General features: G+C 47.1%; 1 protein-coding gene across 1 annotated transcript in view; it reads right to left on the minus strand.

The window, feature by feature from the left end:
* LOC119399467 (mitochondrial import receptor subunit TOM22 homolog) overlaps positions 1–23,636 on the minus strand; it is a 29,240-nt gene that overhangs the window by 2,190 nt on the left and 3,414 nt on the right. Inside the window, exons 2-3 of the mRNA XM_037666267.2 lie at positions 18,551–18,790; positions 12,053–12,135 (exon numbers count right to left, since the gene is read on the minus strand). Of these exons, the coding sequence (XP_037522195.1) occupies positions 12,053–12,135; positions 18,551–18,790 (323 nt within the window). The remainder of the gene's footprint in view (positions 1–12,052; positions 12,136–18,550; positions 18,791–23,636) is intronic.

Below are 23,636 nucleotides of genomic sequence, written 5' to 3' on the forward strand. Positions count from 1 at the left end.
TAGCCGCAGAAACAACCGATAAAGTAAACCCTCAAACACCAAACGGGAACGACGTAGGGCTAATTGGTGTTGCAGCACTCGTGTTGTCGTTCTCTCCTTGTCCATGTTTTACACGCTGACATTCACTTCAGACCTCAAATACGAGCTGACTACCGAGCATGGCTTGGCCTGAGGTTTGGCTGTGGTAGCCATTCAGAGGATAGTTGAGTGGCTACAACCAAAAGGCAACCATTAAGTGTAGCCAACAAACAGCATTCGAGATCAGCAAATGTAATTTCTGCGTGGATTTTGACACTGGCACGACCTCCAGCCATAGCCATTGGAACCTTTCAGTGCTGGCAACCTAGCGAAAATATTGTAGACATCGCTGACAGCTTGTCATGACGTTCGACGACACACTGGATCAGCGAGCCAGATTCCGAAAAATCGAACGGCCCACTGATGGACGTCCAAATTTTTGGTTGCGAGTTTACATTAATTGAATGGAACGAGTAGCGGTGCTGAAAAAGTGTCCGAATCAACGAGCATGTCTGAATTTTTAGCGCCCAAATAAACAGTCGACGACTGCACCGTAGTATTCATTCGAATATTCGAAGAGCTTCAATATTCGCCCATGCCTACACCTAACCTTTTGCCCCTGAGCACTACCCTGAGATCATACATGCCAGAATGTCACAATATTTTCTTATGAAAGACTATTTCAGCTAATTGATGCACCGCATTTTCTTTTTCATGCACAGAGCATGACACACATTTCCATTACAAAAGCACAAGCAAATCTGACTCTAAGCTGTGCAGTGAAGTTAACTTTTCCACCACTTAATTTTTCAATTTTTATGTCCCAAGAAAAAATATCATTTGCAATGTTTTTCTTGTGTTTGTTCCAATGATACCAAACAGCACCATAAAAAATCAATTTTGTGAATTTTTTCTTTTTTCAAAAATAATTTGGGAAGTATAGGGTTGAACAAGTGCCTACCTTAGTACAAATTAACAAGGGCACGCTAATCGATATGCGGTACAATTGGAACTGTCAATGGACTGTTCCAATTGTACCGTTTGCAATCACTTGATACAACAACAAAAAAGAAAAAGATTTCTCAAGCTGTCCCTGAAAACACTGCATATGTGACTATCCTGTACTTGTGACTGTACTTTTGCTTTACCGAGTGTCCATAAAATAGATGATAATCATGGTCACAAACACTCCAAAACAGTTGTTTTTCAGCAATGTACAGTGGAACCTCTATTATACGTGCCCCAGTTTAGCGACAACCCACATTTTACAACGAATTGGTTTGGTCTCGGTAAAACCCCCAGAGAAATAATGCATTAAAAACGTTGATCACACGTTGAAGTTTTATGCCGACCCCGCATTCCACGACGACTCTACGATACAGCCTGAGAAAACACTAATCACCTTTTTTCACTCAAACCTAATGCCCACCAAATATTCGTGGGTGCAAGAGAAAACACTACGTGTGCCTAGGTTGATGGTGAATTCCATTGGCAGATTCGGAGCACTTCCGGTAGCACTTTTTCTGCTCCATTCGGAGCAAGCCTGTTCCACTGGGGGATTGAGAGTGCTCCCTGTATGTTTCACTGGCAGATCTGGAGCAGCTCCACAGCCAGATTGACTCCACGGAGCAGGTCTCTCTACTCCGCGAAAAGCGGCGGATTCGACCGGAAGTCGCGAGCTCCCCGCGCGTGCACAGAGCGTGGCGTACCGAGTGCACGATGCAATGCGCTGTCCGACCGCGCCCGTTCTCTCCGCTCGCGCCCGTGAAGGCGAAAACGGCGCGAAACGCGAGGAATGCTGGGCCCTTGCGAAGCAGACGTGCGCTAGTGCCCCCTACCATTTGCTCTGGTGAGGGCGCTTGCGTTCCATTGGCAGGCTTCCTTCGGTTGCTCTCCGCCGGAGTGGAGTGCTCCGGCGGAGAGTTCGTCGGCCACTCCGAATCCCCCAATAGAATTCACCATAGGTTGATGATTAGAAAAAAAAGACGGAGTGAGACAGGCACAGTACGAATGGAAAATGTATTCTCCAGGCAGTTTATTTCCTTATATGATCCAATTTTATTGCCTTTATGATTGCTTCTAGATATGCCTCAATCGTGGGTTTATCTCAGGGCCGTTACCTAGACAAGCTCAATCTACACGCAGTAGCTCCAGCTAGCCAACCAGCTCATTCTCGGGATTCAGATATTTTCCCATTTTTGGCCAGTGGAAACTATTCCTGGTTGACATGCAGCTGAAGATCTCATCCCTTTTTTTTTTTTTGCAGCACTCGCAGTCACAGGCCCTGAGCACGCAAAGGGACACAATGCAGCTATCTTCAGTGTGCAACATAATGTTCCCTTGACGTGAGCGTTCATAATAACAGTGGCACATCACCAAGTTCACTTCACGAGGGAACATTTGAATTTGCAACAAAATGTGCTCTGTCACCATTACATGATGGTGATGATACTGTATGTGACTCTTCTGATGGGAGGCTGTTGCCAATGCAGTTTTTCTAAAGCTGCGAATCAAGATTCGCTCTCACTTCCTCCAATTAAATGCTTAGCTGTAATTTTTAAAAATAATGTACCGTAAGAACCGGAATATAGGTCAGACCGGAATATAAGTCGAACCCCCCACTTTTAACTACTGAAAATCGAAAAAATAAGTACATGGAATAGCCAAAGTATTAGAATGCGCGCGCCTTTACCGTGTAACAAACGCTATTTCAAATGGTGCACAGTCAAAATGCCATTTATTTACACGTAAGTTCTACATGGAAAAAAAGCCAAAAGATGGGCTCAAGCATTATCTTCATAAAACGTCACAACCGTCTTGACAGCATTAATTTGGATGCACTTTGAGGCCCCCGGTGACAATCACGACACGAGCGCGGCTCCCGGTTAAACTGTGCACCCTTCGTTTCCACCTCTAGATACGCTGTGGTCTGGCACCGAAACAGTTTTCTTCTGATCGCTGCGTGTCGTCATGTGATCCTTCAACGTCCGCCAGCAGCGAATGCTTCTGTGGTGCACTCGATCTGCATGCTGATCATAGCCATACGTGCCAACCAGAGCTGCTCGCATCGCAGGAAGCAACAAAGAAACAGTATCTGGAGAGACTGAAAGATAAACTTTCAGTTATTGTTTGTGACTCACGGCTCGCTCACGTGTGCTAGCATCCCAACACACCTTTCACACACTTCGGACCAGATTTCTTTGTGCCTAGGCGAACTCGATCACTGTTTTCTTGAACGCTACAGTGAACTGCCATCGACCACCGGTCGAGAACAAGAAAAAAAGCACCTCGGAGCCCAAACAGATTCACAAGACAACAATAAAAACACAAAATGAGATCGCCCACGGCACAAGACTGGTGGTAAACAAAGCGATGCCAATGATTGCGATGGCAATGGAGGCGGTTGACTTCAGTTGCCCATAGTGGCCAGACTTGCAAAGTTTTTCTGCCAATGACCGGTATATAAGACGGGGGTCGACTTCTTAGGGCTGTTTTTTTTTAAAAAAAGATTCGACCTATATTCCGGTTTTTACAGTAATCTACCCTTTTTGGAGAACCGCAGGGTCGTTTCGCAAACTTATTCAGGCACTCTGTACCCATTTTTTGGACAAGAAAGGGTGTCACTGCCCATGTTAGTTTTTCGATTATATGACGCCCAACTTATACGATGCTTTTGCATGGTCCCCTCAGTGTCGTATAATTGGGGTTTCACAGTATGTTTTTTCTTTGTAAGCCTTCTTTTGTCCATGTGTCATGTTTGCACTGCAACTAAGTTGGTCATTGCGGAATACCAACAAACGCACTTAACTGCAATTCAGTTGTACATGTCACTGAATTTCTGGTATGTCCAGTATCCGAATACAGGTGTCCAGTGTCTGAACACAATAAACCCTCATTATAATGAAGTGAACGGGACCTCACACCAATTACAGTAGAACCTCGTTGATACGTTCCCGGTCTGTACGATTTCCAGGCTCCTACGCTCGCAATGGCAAAAACAAAAACTAATCCAAAAGAGCCACGTGCAATACGTTTCGGTTAATACGTTCCCGGAAAATACGATTACAGTTGCTGAGAGTTTATTCGGACTCTGTGGAAACCACCGAAAAGTCCGAATAAATGAGAGTCCAAAAAAAGGATTCACCAGAAAAAAAGCACCTTTATTGGCCCAGTGGCCGAAAATGCTTGTCAATGCGCGTCTGCATACACACAAACTTACACGCTACCAAGTATTCCCTGCTATGATAACTGTGGCAGCATTGAGAGAGTGGAGCACATATTACCGGCATGTTCCGCGTACCGCGATGAGAGAGAATTGCTTGAGCGACAAATGAACACGATCTGCCACGATCAGTATACATTACACAACATATTAGGCCTGATGTAGTCGGGGGCCTGCCCATAGGACCGAGGAGCAGCCAGGCCTCGGGGAGAAGTAGAGCTCGGGAGCCGGAGCTGATAAAAATTCACAGCATATCCACGGGTGAATGATGAAGAGCTTGGGCGAAGCTCCTGAAGCAATCACCATGAAATCTTCAGTGGTTTCGCCCAGCAGTAATCAAAGCGATAGCCCAGTACATCATCAAAGACGTGACAAACATCGGTGATGGGTCGTAGTGAGATGTTTGCAAAGGTGGCTTCTGTTCCCCCTTCATTATAACGGCTTTATGGTCGGTGAAGTAATGGATCGGTGATGGATCGTAGTGGGACGTTTGCAAAGACGAAGTAGTGGGCAGTTTGCAAAGGATCGGTGATGGGCCAGTTACGCCTTACGCCAGATGCGTGACAAGGCTAGACTAAGAGGAGCTTCGCCCCTAAAAGAACGTTTATTTACATGACGATTTGTTAGCATGTGGTAGCGTGTTTGGAGCGTCTCGACGCTCGCGTTATAAAGCCTGGGTCTTCGCCAGGTTCCCCATTGGAGAAAACCATTCAGTCCAGGGTAGTCCAATCAACAAGTTGTCTTCATCTCCGCCCCTTAAAGGAAAAGTAAAGCACCGCCTCCTTTCCACCCTAGGAAAGAGAGAAGCAGCGCGCCTGGCACGATGGAAGGCACCCAGGTGAACAAAAGACACAATAGGGCACTATACACAAAATGAAGGGATCACGGCGGCGCACATTCCTGGAAACTGGCCGCATTGTCAGGTGCAGTCTTTCTTTGCCTCGATAGCGTCGCCGGCGCAGGTGACGGCCAGCTGACGGTCAGGTCACAAAGCTACGAAGACACCACGTAGTGTGGGGAAGGTGCCCGATGAGGAATCTGAGGGGCTCGGCTAATTGTCCGGTGCATCTCTCAGAATGCTGAACAAAGCAGTGCACAAGTGACTGCCTCCTCCGAGCAACCTTGACTGCAAATAGTTTATCTCCAGGCCATAAAACCGTCAAACTCAGCCGAGTGTGTCCAAAGCGCTTGACAAGGTGCACTGACAGCCTTAAAGGGTTCAGGACACAACTGCAGTGTTGTCGCCGCATCTGGTGCGTTTCGGGGAACGTTGACGATGCAGAAAGCAGAGCAGATGCCGCCAAATCGTTTTCACGATCCAGTGGAGCCAAGCCGTGAAGTCCGATCATAACAGGCCCAATGCCCAGCCCTTCAAAGCAGCGACGGGTTTTACAGTCACTGTTTAATTACCGTATTTACTAGATTCTACCGCGCCCTCGATTGTAACGCGCACCCATTTTTCGTGAGAAAAGAACAAAAAATGTCCGTAGGAGTCAAACTTTGCACATTCAGAAGAACAAGTATTTGGGTTTTAAAGAACTAAAGTTTCAAAAAAGTAAAACACAAAGTCAAAAAGCTGGCCTTGCCGCTAAAACTGTCACCACTACGGCGGCGATATGAGTCGCGTAATGGATCAGTCCTCGTCGCTGATGGACAACTCCTTGTCGCTGTCAACGCTCTTCAATTTCGGGAAACCGGCCCTGCTTTGGTCCACTGAAACCTTTTCGTGAAGCTTTGCTGTAAAAAAATCTTCTGCTTCTGTTTGCGCCAGTCTCGCACGCACGTTTCGGGAACTCAGAACGACCGCGATGCGGCCAGATTTCCGTACGTCTCTGCCCATGTAATAACTATTCTTTTAAAGGGACACTAAACAGCGAAACGATTTTTTTCGTATTAGTGAAGAGTGAAGTCACTCTTTCACGATATCAAAAACACTACGCTTGCTGCGAGAAGACGCTTAGTAAGCGAGAAAACGCGCGAAAATAAAATGTGGGTGGCGACACCACCTTGAAGTTTCCACACTATTCGCCGTGACGTCACTTGTTTTAACGGCGCCTACTAGAGACTACGTAGTTCCTAATCAGTAAAAATGAAGTACATTAACCTCCGAGGGTGCCATAGGCTTAACATACCCAGTTTGGGGTAATTTTGTTGAGCTAATGGCGCCAAAATACGATAAATACACTTTGAAATCCGTGACGTCACGCAGGGAGTTTCAGCGCGAAATTTAAAAATGAAACTTTGAACTCGATTTTCTCCTCTATTAATAAACCTATACGTTCTGCAGCCAGAAACTCACTCCGGTGTGCAAAAAGGGCATTCTTGTGTACATGTGAAGCGCTAAGTGGCTGACTGCCGCCGCGCGGCAACGGCGGCTTCTCCACAGTGCCAAATTTCCCCCTCTGACTTTTCTGCTTTGCTCAATTGTCCCCTCTGTGTCTTCTCCAAATTACTCGGTTGCCCCTGCAGCCATTGCCTCAGCTCTGTCAACCACACAGCGACCTGAAGCCAGGTGGCCACGCTGCCCGTCAAAATGTTCACATGGCAAGAATGGAGGCTGGCGTTCCTCCAGTCCGCCACGGCTCGGTATGAGACCTATGGAAATGCACATGCCACCACCGCTACCGCCGCCACACAACACAGTGCACCACGTAACCACAGTAACGCCATTGTGCACAGTGTATGTGGCCAATAAGACGTCATTTCCTCCACACTTTTCACTCACAAGCGCGTTCGTCTTCGGGTTGCTTTACCCATTGCGCGGTGCACATCCAGTCGCCGTTCGTTTTTCTCTGGCTTAACAGTTCTGCCTACCTGCGGGTAGCCAGAACCTGCCAGAACAAATTTGTTCTGGAAGATATCTGGAAGGTTTCTGGCTATCAGAACCCAAAAAGAGACGATGCGCGCTGGCCGCCATCTTTGTGAGGACTCGACAGATCGCAATGCAGGCGCTTGGAGTCCTCACCTTCGGCTGCCATTACGTCTGGAGCTATCTTTTAAAGCCCGTTCCGCCGTGCAAGATGGTGCCATTACGAGTGGCGGCAAACATACCGTCGCATGTGTCAATTTAAGACAGAACGCAAATTGATCAGCACGTGTGTGCGACGTACTACGCGATAGCCGCGAGCAGCTGTCGCTTTTGGGGATGCTTATCACTTTTGCGAAATTTCGCATCTTGTGTTGTACCGCGATTGTGACATGCACTGTGCAGAGTTGAGCTTGTTAAACCGATAGCGGCGCGGTAGTTCTCTTCTCGTACAAGGCGAGTTGCGCGTGATCGTATCCCGATTGCATATGCTCGACAATACTGCTTCAGCTCTTTGGCAAACCTAGCCACATATTTCCAAGTGGCAAAGTAGAAAGAACCGATGCTCACACGGCGCAAAGTTTCGTTTCCTGCCATGGTGGTAGCGTTCCTTCACGTCTAGTTGTCCCAGCGTTCGATTCTGCAATATCCGGGTCGTCTCGAGGTTTCAACACACATGACCGCAACATTGTTTGCTGTCAGAGCCGGAACTAAAGTTTGAAAATTGAAGAGTCCCTCGATGTTTTTCGAAAAATAAATGTTTTTTGCCTGCAATAAATGTTTTTTGACCTCAATATGGGCTTGTCAGCCTCAATTTTTACTGGATTCGGATACAGTCTACGCTCGTTATAACGGACCCGCATACAACGGACTTTCGGATACAACGGACCATTATTCAGCCTAAGTTTGGTTTGTGTATTAAATTAATGGGGCGAAGTTCGGTTTTAACGGACTGCGATACAACGGACTATCGGCTACAGTGGACGAAATTAGCGGCACTTTTTGTCGAACTTGGGCGCATAAAGCGGACTTTCGCCGTGTTGACGCGGGCTGACAACAGACTTCACCACACCGCTCTCTGCGAGCTATAGCCAGGGCAATTTTAAATAACAGCTGGCAACATTGGTGGCTTCCGGCCAAGCCAAGCCTCCAGCCAAGCCAGTCTGTCTGAAAGCACGTTGGCGACGTTTGGTCCAGTTGACGCCATTTTGTCGTTCTATTCCCGTGCTTCTGTCTGTTCGCAAATTTTTAGGCAATGGCCTCCAGAAAGCGGAAGCAAATTTCGATGAGCGACAAGCTCAAGATAGTGAACGCGGTCGCTCACGGTGAGAAGCAGGCAAACATCGCAAAAGCAATGGGGCTGTCCAAGCAGACCGTGAGTTCAATTGTGAACAACAAAAGTATCGCTGGCAAGCAAGTTGCGGGGGAAATAAATCCCAAGCGCTTCAGACTCCGCGAGGCGACGTATCCGGACGTTGAGTCCGCACTTTTAATGTGGCTGCGTGATGCCCGATCTCGTGATATTCCGGTCAACGGACTATTGCTGAGGAAGCGGGCCGAGCAGCTAGCTGTGGTCCTCGGACACAACGACGGCGTCACTTTCAGCGACGGATGGCTGGAGCGTTTCAAGGCAAGGCACGATGTCACATTCATGCAAGTTTGCGGTGAACGCAACAGCGTGAGTGTCGACGCCGTCACCGAATGGCAGACCAATGAGCTACCAGCGCTTCTTGCAAGGTACGACGAGAAGGACCTATTTAATGCCGACGAAAGTGGCTTATTTTATAAGGCCAAGCCGAATAGGACGTACACGGTTTCCGGCAGCCAGTGTCATGGTGGTAAGCGCTCCAAGGAGCGTTTGTCCGTGTTATTTTGTTGCAACATGAGCGGCACCGAGAAACGAAAACTGTTGGTGATTGGGAAAGCCAAACAGCCTCGCGCCTTGCGGCACGTAAAGAACATGCCAGTCGAATGGACTGCGAATACAAAGGCATGGATGACGAAGGAAATCTTCAACGCCTGGTTATTGCAGTTCGACCGGGAGATGATAAAGCAGAAGAGCAAGGTGCTACTCTTCCTGGATAACTGCTCCAGCCACATGAAGCCTCCCCAGCTCGCAGCAATTGAGCTGGCATACTTTCCGCCAAATGCGACCTCGGTACTGCAGCCGATTGACCAAGGAGTCGTGCATTCCGTGAAGGCTGCCTACCGTACTCGCCTTGTCGAACGCCTGCTCTTCGACATGCAAAATAATCGGGCATCAAATATAGACGTCAGATTTCCTGTCGAAGTGTTGGCGAGCGTTTGGCAGCAAGTGAAAGGGGAAGTAATTAAAAATTGCTTCAGGAAAGCTGGTTTTCAGCAAAATGAAGGCAGTTCCGACGAAGAGTCGTCCGTCCCAGATGACGAAACATCAGACCCGTCTGTGTGGCCTCAATTCAGGGAGGCTTTCGGGGCAGACAGCTTCTCCGACTTCGCCACATTTGACAACGGCATCGTCGATAATGAGTAGCTGACTGACGAAGAGGTGAGAGCTACAATCGAAGGCCGTTCTGAGCTGTCATCAGACAACAACAGCGAACACGAAGACGAGTTCCCTGCAGTCAGGCTGACTTCGCAACAGGTGATTGATCGCATTGATGAAGTGAAGCAATACTTCCAGCTGCAGCAAGACGACTGCAGTGTTGAAGTGTTGCAGCTGAGTGAAATGCGGCGCAAAGTGATAACAGCATCGCTCAAGGGTGCTCGCCAATCGCTGATCACTAATTTCTTTTCAAAGTAACTGTAAATAAAAAGTTTGTGTTTTGTATTAGATGTTCGTCACTTATTGCAGTAACGTTGTTAGACATCGCGACCTATGTTTTGAAAGCAAGACGTTCCGGTGCTCCAAGCAGGTGAGTTCTGCTGTCAAATTATAATATTAATGCGAGAGGGGCCTTGGTGCTGCTCAGTTCAGAACTCTGAGACGAACTTGGGGCCGTCCGGCGATCCATGGGGCGGGGGGGGCTGCGCTTCCGGCAATAGGCGGCCCCACTTCCGCAGATATGCCTTCCCGTCCTCACAACTAATTTATTCGAAGCCGATCAACAGGAGCGTATGAAAAAGCCTCCTAGAAACGTTTTATTATCGGGCTAAGCTTTGTTGCTGTGCAGGAGCCACACGGCGTCCCTGCATCTACTGTAACGGCACTGCGCTGCAATTTTGTTAATAACCGCTGCTAGTGATTATAAGTCTTTTGTAAACATGCTGGCGAATGCATTCAGCGTTCACCAGCAGAACTAGCCTGCCCCACACTGCTGAGCGAAATCGGAACGATCGTCACACGGCAACGCAATCGACCCCCCCCCCCGCGAAGTCTGGATATTACGGACTTCGGATAAAACGGACTCATTTTGCCGGATTATGATGGTCCGTTGTAACGAGAGTAGACTGTAGTACGTTTTCCCGGATCATACGTTTATTTTCGTGGTTTCTTCAAAAACGTATCAACGGGGTTCTACTGTAGTAGCTGGTGTATCTCTTAACTTTTGTCATACAGTCAGCGAAAGTAAGGCCTCCAAGATCAGTCTTGGTTGCTGTCAGTGAATTGATATGGATCATCATTGTTATTGTCAGAGGTGTCCATGTTTCTCAGGAGTCGTCTTGCGCTGTCTTTTTCCTTCTAAGTCATCATCATTGTCATGCAAGCGCGCTGCGTGTGCTTTCTTTCACACTGTTGGTGCCAAAAAAATCACATATGTCCAACTATACTATGATGATGCCGTTCTTGCCTCCATGGATCTATCTGTCGATGAGATCGTGGCTGAGGGTGCTGATGTGTGCACCAGTGTGACAATGAAGTCTAGGAGAAGGTGGAGCAGGAGCCGTATTCTCGGCCAATCATTTTCATAGGAGACACTTTGACTTTTAAGCCGCATTCAGCCATCGACAGGCCCTGCCGATCTGGCACTGTGGCAACCATGCTAAGACAGCAGGCCATGAATGCTATTGCTCAGAGACGCTGACACATCCGGTGATGTGATGGATGCATTCCGTGTCAACCTCCCATCTGCATCAGGTGCATTTACCTTCTGGTAATTGTGTAAGCACACCTGCTTCTTGCATCAGGTGTGCATACCTGCTGGTAAGTGTGTGTTTACCCGCTGCTTGCATCAGGTGTGTTCACTTGGTGGCATAGGTCGGCAAACTCACTCATGAGTCAACTCGTTCATACTCACTCAGACTCAGATCGGCCCGTGAGTCTGAGCCCAAGTGAGTCCGACTGAGGAAAATATTGGTGAGTCTGAGTCCGAGTGAGTCCTAAGTGCAAAATATATTTCTTGAGTGAGTCTGAGTGAGGTCCACCTTTTATTGCCAACCTATGGTCCTATACTCATCTTCACCATTCCTGTGAGTAAAGTCTCTGGTCTATTCACACATACCTCAACGCACTCACGTTCATGGGCCACCTCAGTATTTATTGGTCACAGACGTGACTTACGAGTGGTGCCATGACCTCCCCCCACAAACTCTTTCACAGAAAGTTCTTGATAAAAATATCTTGTGTGAGTCAGGTGTTTCTTAAAGATGTCCTTAATGGATTACTGATAACTCGTATTTGAAGGTATAAGATCAAAAGAAGTATCGTAGAGCACCGATTATGTGAGATATCGGTGTCAAAGAGCTTTGACACCAAGATCGAAAAAAGCTAGTTTTGTGCTCACGGACTCATGAGTCTACCCACTCAGGCTCACTCAGACTCAAGTCAAGGCGTGAGTTTGAGTGAATCTGACTGAATAATATGTTAGTGAATTTGTGTCTAAGCGAGTACAGTTGAGAAAAAGTTTAGTGAGTCCGAGTGAGCCTTCACAGAAGAATATATTTGTTGAGTGAGTCTGAGCAACTTTTTTACTGACCTATGCTTGGTGACAAACGCATGTTTACCTGCTGGTAAAAAGTTTACCTGCTACTTGCATCAGCTGTTCCTCATTTAAATGAACGGGAAACATGCTGCCACCCTTCCTTACCGTTGCTGTGGTCCTGGACCAATTGGAGGCATCATGCCAGGCGGTGCACCACCAGACACAGCTGCACTTGGACCCAGTAGAATCTGTGAGTATGGAAAGACAGAGGCAGCCTGTCAGCACGTTAAAGGCACACCCAGTAGCAGCAGCAAATCACATAGGTTGGTCGTACTCACTCATGGAAACACTGACTTATATGTTCACTCCATGCTCATAACAGAGAGAGAGTGGCTACGAGTGAACTTGAGTGTAAATGTGACTGAGTGCCCAAGGGTTTAAAGGAATGTGAATACCGGTCAACATAACTACAAACAAAAATCTTTGCTGCTGTGTTGAAGAGACCACAATATTGTCACGGGGTTGTGCATTGAGGAAGGCAGCAGTCGGCATGTTCAAGACGAGACTCTTTATTTGGGTGGACTTGTGCCCAGGAAACAAAGATCAAAGTACAAGCAATACTGCAAGTTGGCCTAGTTGGAACACATTCATGTTCACGGAATTGCGCGAGCACACGGAGACGGAGAAACACAAAGACGAGCGCAATCTAACAACTGGTTTATTTTTTCAAAAAGATTGGAGGGTTGTTAGGTGAAGGTTTTCGAAAACATAAACCACTTGTTAGATTGCGCTCATCTTCGTATTTCTCTTCTTTGTCTCTGTGCTCGCACGATACCGTGAAGATCAAAGTACAAGCATATAATAATAATATCTGGGGTTTAACGTCCCAAAACCATGATATGATTATGAGAGACGCCGTAGTGGAGGGCTCCGGAAATTTCTTTAACGTGCACCTAAATCTAAGTACACAAGCCTCAAACATTTTTGCCTCCATCGAAAATGCAGCCAGGATTCGATCCCGCGACCTTCGGGTCAGTAGCCGAGCGCCATAACCACTAGACCACCGTGGCGGGGCTCAAAGTACAAGCAATACACGCTGTACACTGATAGCGGCGATCGCAGCGTCGGCTGTCGGTAATCTGATTATTGGCGGAACGTGTAGTCTTTTATACATCTGTCATCGAAGCTTCCATCATTATCACTGGTGCTCTCATAAGCTCTTGAATAAGGTTGACTACAGTTGAACCCCTTTATAAGAGACAAGCACTGAGCAGCAGTTCTTGTCCCTTAATTTGAGGTGTCCCTTATAAGCAGGGTACCACGTATGCACTTTCTTATTAACCCTTACTTAGATGTAGGCACACTGGTGTCTCTTATACCCATAGAGTTTCATGCTATAATACGTACCTAGAGGGGAATCTGGCGTTAGTGTCTATGCGGGCTCCTTGAGCGGCGTTTCAACCGCCATGGGAATGATGGGAAGTAAAGACTTCGGATCTGCTTTGGATGGCGGCTTTCGTTCTTGAGATTCGCAACGCTTGTTTGCCGAGTGTAAAACAAAGTGATATGAGGTTATTTCTGATTAAAACTTGCTTCATTCCTTTGTACGCAAAATCTATAGCAGAAAGTTTGCGTGACCGTGAGATGGAAGTGAAACCTGGACAAATTCAACCGCCAGGGTATGCATTGCTCGGCAATTGTATTCCAGATTTGGCATCACCAATTAATGAATTATTTTTTACAACACTTGAAAACAAACATGCTTATTTTTCCCTCGAAAGCACGTATTTCCTATTTATAGAAATAACAGTACTGTATTGAGTGAGAAACACTTAATGCATCATCTGCTGCAATGCCAGGTGCGTCTGTCCAAGTGTCCTGCCACCAACACATCTCTCATGTTCTTGTGAAGTCGAGTCAGGAGCGTGATGGTGCATCTACTTAGCTTCGCTGTCGTTTTGCAGTCGATTTGAACGAGTCTTGGCAATACATGCTTATAAAAAAAACGTGAACTCTATGCAATATTCTGCACTGGCATGGGACGCTACATCCATGTGCAGTGGTGAGTGCATGAAGCTTCGTTAAAACTGTCAAATACAACCTGTAAAGTTGCAACGCCGCCGCAAACCAAGAGACCTAGCGGTCTTCAGCCTCTCTGAACGACAAAGGCACTGCTTGAGTGCTTTGCAACGTACCCCACTGCCCATGCCTCGCGAAGAATGAAACAAACTGTAGAAAAAGATCCGTCGACAGTTCGCTAGCTAATGCAATCCAATCTGAAGCCTGTACTTCCCATCATTCCCATGGTGGCTGAACGATCGCAGTGCCAGTTTCCTCTCTAGGTTATTGTAGGAAACTCTATGCTTATACCCAATTATCCATTACATCAGTGCTCTTATAAAAGGTTTCAACAGTATTTGCGATCTGCGTGTAATCTTAACACAACGATCTCAAACAATTGCAAAGCCTCCCAAAATATTGTGGCATGGTCTGCGCCAAGCATTGCTAACAGTTTTTATGGGTGAAACCCGAATACACCCAACAAGTATGTTGAAAATAAAGTGGATTCTGATTCTAAAGGAATAAACGTGCGTGGCAATACAAGTGTGGTTATCTATGCCAACAAATGTGAATGGAAGAATCCATGAAGTGAGCATAGGTGGGCAGGAGTGAGCATGAGCAGAAACATGAGCAGTTACACAGATTTGATGCATGCTGTAACTGCTTTCTCTCTTCTCTAGTCCCAATGAACGCGCTGGAAACTAAGCAGGGAGGGATGTCACGGGGGAAAGAAGTTACGTCAAGCGCGCATCATGACCTTGAGCACTTTTTTGTCCTTTTTTTTTTTTTCGAACGCGCAGCTTACTTTCAGTATGATCGTGAGTGCGGGCATGCGGTGGCCTTTCGCGGCGGCAGTGGTAACTATCCAGCCCTCGATGCCCAAATTGACCAATGGCTGTGAACTTGGGTATATGGCACGGTCATTTGGGTATGTGGCATAATTTGTAGAAAGAAGAAAGAACGATTTCTAGCCGACTTTGAGAATTAATTGTAAGTTCCAGGCCGTGTGCTGCGCATAATGTTTGGATCGCGTGTTCTGAGGAGCCTTGACAACCGATTGGCAGTTTTTTCTGACCATGCTGAAAAAGTGTTGCAGGGCCTTTTGAGGGTAAATTTTTTTTGCAAAATGCATCCCAGAAATGTGTATTTTTTAATTGCTGCATTAAATTATTTAGACGAACCTACTTCAGAAAAAAAAAATTGTCTAACATTTTTTGGGTGACTGTAAAGTGACAAAAATACCTTTTGTGTTGTTACATGCACATGGTTTATTTCATGAGCAGGGATGCAACAGCCTAAATAGGATATGTAGCAATTTTTGGAGCAGCAAAATATTGCTTTTGGAGCACAAAAATCCGAATTTGGAGCAGATTGAGAAAAAAAAACCTGAATTCATGCTAAAAGCACGAAATCCCAAATTTGAAGGAGTATAACAAAGAAGGCTTACTTTTAGAAAGGAAAACAAAAATACGCACCAACCATTCAACGTCAGTTAACTCGTGCAGAGTGCACGTGAACACTCCTGTTTCAATGCGCACCTGGCAACTTCGAAATTCGGGAGATTCGTAAATCAGGAGCACGTGGGGGTGGTGAAAAAGGAAAACTGGCGCACGTTTTTGTCTATTGTTTCTCAAGGCCAGAGAAACGCCATACACAGCAGCTCCAAATAATTGCCAATAATTTTTTAGACGTCAGCGATCATACTAGTACTCGTAATTACATGGCGCGTGCACGAATGACTAATTAAAGAACAAAATATGCCGTGTCCCTGACAGCTAGTACTAATAGCCCCTTCTAAATCTTAATACGCTGTTCTGCAGGACACTAGTGTACTGCAACAAAAGTGGCTTAAAAAGCATTCTGCACGCAATAAAACAAGCATCAGGAAATTTGAGAACCATTGTCCTTTTTTATTGCGATAGCAATTATATGGACACTCTCAACGTGTTTTTGCCGTCATGTCCTGTATAAAGTCCACATGGACAACATCCCCCGCGCATAGCATGTTCTACCGCAGGTAAAAGCGTGCAAGTGCAGGCGACGAACGCGGCTGAAGTAGAGATCAAAGGAGCCGGTTCATCTCACTTGCTCGGAGGGCGCATGCGATAATACCACTCAGCTCGGGAGGCCTGCCATCGAAGCAGAGAAGAAACGCCCCTCCCGTCTTGAATGAGCATGAAAAGACGCCAGGGGTGGGGGTCGCTTGAGCAGCAACTTTGAACTTAGATTCCCAGGGCGTGGTCGCGATCGCTGGCGCACACGCTATCTCGGCAGCCATCAGCGGGCCGCTCGTATACCCTTCTACATGCTGCGTTCTCAATGCGAAGACACTGTGCAGAAAGAGCATCTTTCCCTGGAGCGGCCGTATTTTCTTACACCAACATTTTGTAGAGTTACGCGAGATCGGATACAAAAGAGCTTGCTGCCAGCCTCACTTCGTATAACATTACAATTCGTTGCTATCGCATTCATTACTTCGTCCTTGCGGTGAAACTGACTTTCTTCTTTTCTTTCACGGGGTGGTTAGGGTCTGCGCGGCTGTATTGGACGATGATGCCCATACTGCAGATCATCAACACGGCCTCCATTTTTTGCTAAAATTTGCGCAACTGAGAAAATTTTGAAGCTGGTCGGGTATTTCAGATTTCGGCGCAGCGTGGCGCAATTTCAACAAATTTCACGGTTTTGGCTCAGCTTGGCGCAAGAATAACGAACTGTATCAAATTGGCGCAATTGGCGCAGCTGTTGCATCCCTGCATGAGTAACAGCAAGGTAAATTATAAAGAAGAAACTACACGACTGTTAAAAAATTATGCGCTGCAACAAACATCTGTGCGGTTCATAGACATACAAAAATAAGTGCACGAAGTGGCATCAAGTGGAGACAGAAAAGCCACTTTTTATCCAGTCAGTATCGTCTGCCGCGCAAGCTTTTGAGATGTTGCTTGCTCGTCAACATCTGAATCTTTAATCGTAAGTAACACCTTATATGACGGGCTGACATTTACTGAATCAGATTCTGATTCGCCAGTTGAGCGGCAATTTGGAGGAATGGCCGCTAGACTAACTTTTGCAGCCGAGAAACCGGCGTGCACTTCTATAGCGCAAGAAAACAGCGCGAGTGAGCGCACTGAATAAAATTGTGTATGGTCGGGTACAACTTAAGAAGGCAGTGGCATTTTACCCTCAAAGGCGGATGCACACGAGCCTCCACCAATCGGCGCGCACTTCAGGTGACGTCATGAGCCGGATGGCCGGTGACCCCGCCGACGGAGAACATGCCTAACATAGACGTTCGAGACTATTTCTTTAGTCGCGGAGGCAACTGGCTGCTGCACTTCGGTCATCTGGGCGGGGCCTCTCGTGTCGTCTAAAGTTATACCCGACTATAGTTGCGAGCACGTCCGGAAAGCAAAAACAAGTCTGAAACCTATAATAATCATTCATCTTATCGCCAACGAAACGGAAGCGGTTTTTGCAAGTCCCCGAAACAGGTAATGCAACCACAGCGGCATCGTTTGTGTCAGTGAGCACCTGCACGGAAACATGCGTAATCGCGTGCCGGGGAGCAATAAACGAGATAGTAACAAATCCGTCACCTTTTAAGACATTCTAAACCAGAAAGCCATCAGTTTTGCGGGCTCAACAAGTGGAAACCAGCTGAAGGACGAAACCGAAACTAACTGGCGCACCGCTTTAGTAGAGCATAAAAAAGAAACGGAGAGTCATCGGCGCTAGAAAAAAATTCCATGTATTCCGGAAGTGAGGCAGCACATGACAAGCAAGAGAAATGATCAAAAAAGGTGCGCATTTTAAAAATACAAGCAATGACGGACATGCACGGCATAAACCCTTTGGTGCCTGTTAGGTGACGCCGTACATGTACTCCGTAAACCCTCAAACGGTTAATGAAGCGCAAGAGTGATGACACTGGCAAAGTAAATAACTGCACTGCCTAAATTATGACAACAATTACACAGCCTGCATAATGGTGAGGCATTACGGAATGACTGCAGGAAGTTGGTTCTCTCATACGTTCACTGCATTTCTATGCACTGTCAAGAATGTCTGCCAAATCATTCGGAACATTTTCTGTTTGCATCCCTTTTTTTAGACTCAAGAGTTGTTCTTTCCCTCTGCACTTAGAAAAGACATATATTCGGAAGTCCGTCTCGGTGGTACTGTAACTACAGTGCTCGACCACTGACTCAAAAGTCACGGGTTCGATCCTGGCCGTGGCAGTAGCATTTTTGGGGGGGGACCATAATGCTAGAGGCCCATGCACTGTGTGATGTCAGTGCAGTGTCAGTGCAAGAACACCAGATGGTCAAAATTTACGGAGCCCTCTATTACGGCATTCCTCATAATCGTATCGTGGTTTTGGCATGTACACCGCAGAGATAAAAAAATTATTTAAATATTCGAAATTCCAAGTACCCATTTCTTTTTCAAACACCCCAACCAAATCGCCTCATACACAGTAGCACCCTTATTGTAGCAACCTTATTTCAACTTTGGAGATGTGTAATTCAGGTCACGCAGTCAGACTCGAAGCCTCAACTGTGGCGAAAACAGCATTCAACAGGAGTGGTGCATACTGACCTGGCGCTGCTGTTGCCGACTCATCTCCTCCACCTGCAGCCGCTCCAGCTCGAAGATGACGGGGGCAAAGAGGATCGCCGACGAGGAGAAGATGATCCAGAAGGCCGAGCGGCTGAAGCTGTACAGGCCCTTGGCCGAACCCCACGAGAAGTGTGCCACGTCGTACACCCCTTGGCGCAGCTTCGGGGGAAACATCTCCGTCAGGCCCCACAACCGCTCGTACAGCGTCTCGTCCAGATCCTGCCAACATTTGCAAAAGCATTGCGAATCATTCTTTGCAGAAACTCACAGGTTGAAGTAAGCTTGGAATGAGAGAAAGTTGAGTTAGTTGGCAGAGATTTGCCGTTGAAGAAAGGGCGGCACACAGACATAGACACAAGAGAAATGGACGGCAATCCTTTCCCCCTCTCTTGTGTCCACGTCTGCATGCCTGGTACATGGTCACCTCTAATCACAATTGGGCCTGATCTGGATTGCACTTTTTGATCGCTCCTTTATGCAAGCTGTACAAAAGAGCCAATCACCATTCACAAATTTGATCATAGTTCGGCAGTTCATAATCGGCAGTGCACCGTGTGGCACTGATATTAGTTTCTTCAATGACGAATCCAAACGATACTGTGAATGATGCACTTCCGCATCAAACAAAGCAATAATTTTTAAGGACTTTGAATGCCAAAACACCTTTAAGGACAGCTTGAAAACTAAGCTTTTAGCAAGCACACCTTTATTTCTAAATTACACGATCACAGCGACAAAAAGTACTTGCAGGTCACCACCAATCCACAGGACCACAATCTACATTTGATTGGTGCAGAACTGCACCAACATTGCAACCAAATACCATGTTGACCCAGTAATGTCATCTAATCAACGCTGTTTTGTGCAAGACCTTCTGAAATGACAATTACCTGGCAAGGAAAGGAATCAAGGCTTTTACAAATGCAATGGTTGTTCAAATGGTTGGTTGCATAACTGTTCTCGAGAATCCCTCATATGCAGAGTTTAAATGAATTCCAAGGGCATAGTACCGCACAAGCTATCCTTCTAAAGTGATCCCATTCACACTATTTCACAATGCATGCTAGAAGCACAAGTCTCACTAATCATGATCAGAATCGTAATAGCGCGGAAGCAACACAAAGGACAAGAAGGGACGCTGACCAGCGCTAACTTTCAACTGCGCTTCTCTGCGTCCCTTTGTGTTGCTTCCGCGCTATTACGATTCTATTCTGATAATGGAGCACCAACTAGCCCAATCTGCCACCCTCACTAATCATGTGCAAAAACACAAAGATTGGCGAGCTTTGATTTAGTGCTGTGCAAAAGCTCCTAGGATGTTGTCCTGATAAGCAGGGGTCACAAGCTAGCATGACACAGCTTGTAAGGCAACTTCTGTTGTACGGTAGGATCAGAGCCCCAACAACTGTTTGTGCACATCCACACTGGCACCTTCCACAGGTCATGCGACAAAGATGGTCGCTTTGGTTTGGCCATCGCTTCTCAATTCTCAAATTGCGAACCCAACAAATCAATTAGGTGCACAAAAACAGGGCATCTGTGCAAGGTGATGGCTATTTTATGTGGTGATGCAATCTGTAGCACCCTAGCACATCAAATACTTGCAATGCACACAGAGTTTACGTGGTGCGCGAGGTTATCCAAGATGGCAGACTGAAAGAGTACGGAACTGACTGTGCATCCATGTCATAGCATGTCGGGCTTTTTCGCGTCCTTCTCATAACTCGCCGAGCGTATTCTTATTTCTCAGAGCTTGTTGAATTCTACTGCGAAATGCAGCTGCCTTTTATAAAGCTGCTATTTGTGGGAAACATTATGGGACAACTTGAAGCTTACTGAAAAAAGGATCCAGTGTCCAATCGAAGGCGAAGAAGTTTTGAACACTTTAGCCATCTAATTGACTGTGGCATCAAGGCTAGGCATGTTCACGCTGTTACGATTAAAGGACTGTGTTCGCAGACATCTCCCGTGTGGGGTTGCACACACAACCCATTGTCTTCAACGCGGCGGCACCTCGACTTCGCGCCACGTTTGTATGCGCAGTGGCGAGGGGGGTTGCGCGGGAGAGGGCACAGTGCCGCTCCCGCAGCCCTTCGCGCCCTGCTCCCTGGCCGAAGTCGAGATGCCCCGCTTCCCCTCCTTGCCCTTTTCTGGAGAGACTCCTCTCCAGACCCCAAGGAACGCATGCCGGTTTCTTGGGGACCGCCTCGTCTTTTCGACTCGGGGAGCGGTGACGAACACAGCTCGATCGAGTCGGCAGCCACCCAGACGCCATCACCCCCTGCGTAACGCCCGATCTATTGTGAGGTGACTTACTACCTCAGGGTCGGACTGCAAAGCCAGAGAGGTGAGTAAGAGCCTTATCGCTCTCAATCTCGTGTGCTTCCCATTTTGTTTTGACGTCGTGCGGAACTTCTCCGCCGCTTCGTTCCTACCTGGACATTTTCTTGCGTTCTGTGTCAGGCAAAGAACTTGTCTGTGTTACCACTGGCCTGAAAGCCGCTGTGGTTGCGACTCAACGCGAACCACGGGTTAGGGGTCCAGCTCAGACTGTTAGGGCTGCTGCGTAGCGCTAGTAGCGAGTAACTACACTCCTCTAGTGCACGGTGTGATCCAAAGACGGGGCAGTCTCGCACGCGCGGATCTGTTCGTTACAAAGTAACCCCTATACACGTTGGGGGAAGCTTCATGAACTGAAGTCTATTTTTGACGGAGAGAGTAGTACCAGCCGCAGTGGCCGCGCATGTGTCCACATCATGCTTGCCTTCACGTCCCGCGTAAATATAAATACTTAGCACGTACGACCAGAAGTGCATACGCGTTTGTTATTTTATGGCACATAACGCGTGACCTTATCTAAAGGACGTTGTCAGCAATGCGAAGTGTATCTAGGACGAACGCTGTGGCTTGAGTGCAAATTTTACGTTTAAGCCGGAGAAAAGTATGCCGATTGTGTTTTCTAGTCAGACTTCTTTCGAAAAGGGTCACTGCAAGCGAATATTCTACAGGGCTAGCGATGGCCCCGCACCTACGAACCTTGTTAAGCTCCGATGCGGTGAATGAGGCGAGTTGAAGAACGCGGGGAATTTGTATCTTTTGCTTTCTTATGTTTCGCCCAACGTTTATAGAACCAGGTAAGTTGCAAAACTCCCCGCGTCAGCCAACCCGTCGCGCGGCGCCGGGACAGCTTCCGGTTTGGTGGCGCTGGCGGCGCAACAAGCTTCCGCTAGCAGACGAAAACGCGTAGTCTGCGTGGCAAACGCCGGGGAAGCCGTTCAGAAAGGGCTCGGTTGTTTACTCGCCGACTGTATATTATCGTGATTTTTCGTTGCGCTGCCGCTGCAATGTAAAACTGAGTAATATTTAGCAGCGCTAAGGCAAAGTCAGTAAAGCTATGGCTTTCAAGACTGTCCAAGATAACTGACACTTGATAGCATAGCATACGAGTCTGTCCATTACCTATAAGAAATTAACTATATGGCGCATTCTCGTAGCGTAAATATTTAGCTAAAGCGGATGCTTGGGCGTGTTGGTACTTATATCTTTTCGTTTTGGACTGTGCAAGTATTGCGTGGTGTTAACGAATAAATCTTTGTTGTAAGTCAACGCTCTTGTTTGTGTAATCCTTTTTCTGGTGCTCCGTAGTTTATCGCGCTATTTTTTTTTTTCGATAATTCTTCACTTTCACATTTTTGAAGTGAGGAGTTTTCACTCTGCACCGCGGCTGTCGTTACTTGTAATTATTGAGTGGTAAAATCGCCGTGTGTGTACTGCACGCCACAATTTCAGTCCTGCTACAGAAAGAAAAATTGTATTTATTTTTCGCACGCAATGCAGAGAAACAATTTTTCAGATATTGCATGTATGGTGTGATGCACACAAGCGGCACAACTTATTTACAGTGTCAGGCATTAAATCTTATCAAGACAGCTCTAATTAACTGTAAAAAATTATTTACAGCACAATTTTTAGAATCACTGAAATCAAGGCAAGTTCGGGAATATCTTTGGGACGCAATCTTCGACGAGGCTCCTTTCCGCTGGCGATTTCAACCTTAATTCTTATCGCTGACCGTGTGAGTGAAAGTCTTCAGGATGTATTCCTCATGAATGTGCATATCACATACAAGTGATATGTCGGACAGTTTCTTGTCCATACTAGGAATGGCGCGATCCCACGTCGCTCGCTGGTCAAGGTCACGCAGGGCACAAATAGGTTACCAACCGTCTCGTATTTCGCGGGACTGTCCCGACTTTTTTATACAGCGTTGCGAGCCATTCCTGTCGGGACAGCTATATGTCCCGGATTTATTGCGTACCGTCCAGTTAGAACTTTTTATGTGATCCAACACACGCCCGACAACGGGCGTCACGCTCCAGAACACAAAGTTCTCACGAATAGCACGCACGAAGCAATGTTGCGGTGGCTAGCGGTGGCTGCCAAGGGCTTCAGTTACCTTGTCTGAACTTCTGTGCGAAACGCGACAACTTTTACGGATACATTCTCCAGCAAGAGGAAGTGTTGCGAGCAGCAGGTAGCCAGCTGAAGAGGCCGAAACAATGAACACCCCCCCCCTCCCCACCTGTCCCGACTCCCTTCATTGAAGAGTTGGTAACCCTAGGCACAAAAGAAAAAAAAAAGTCACAGTTTCGCCGCAAGGGCGAAGCAATGAATGCGATAGCAAGGAACTAATGCTATACGAAGTGAGGCTCGCCAATGAATACTCTCAGTTTGAACAGCGCTTCTGTTGCAAAGGCGGCCGAATCAGCGAAGGAAACTAGCGTGCTTCAAGTGCCGAGCTGTGACACTTGATAGTTCGCGCTCATCTTCTGTTTGTTCGTTTAGCGGCATCCCTGAGCTCGAGTGACATTCGTACGCGCCGTAACATGAGCGCGGACATCAAGGTGAGAGCGTGAAACATTCCTCTACTCCTCGCCACGAGAAAACCGCGCGAGCAGACAGCGGAAGGGCAAGCTTCTCCCACGCGCAAATATAAGAAGAAGCGAGCGAGCTCGCCGACGACTTTTAAATGCGCCCGTCGGGCTCCTAGCGCCACCTCGCTGGT

Source organism: Rhipicephalus sanguineus, chromosome 7 (genome assembly GCF_013339695.2).
Source record: "Rhipicephalus sanguineus isolate Rsan-2018 chromosome 7, BIME_Rsan_1.4, whole genome shotgun sequence".
Lineage (NCBI taxonomy): Eukaryota > Metazoa > Arthropoda > Arachnida > Ixodida > Ixodidae > Rhipicephalus > Rhipicephalus sanguineus.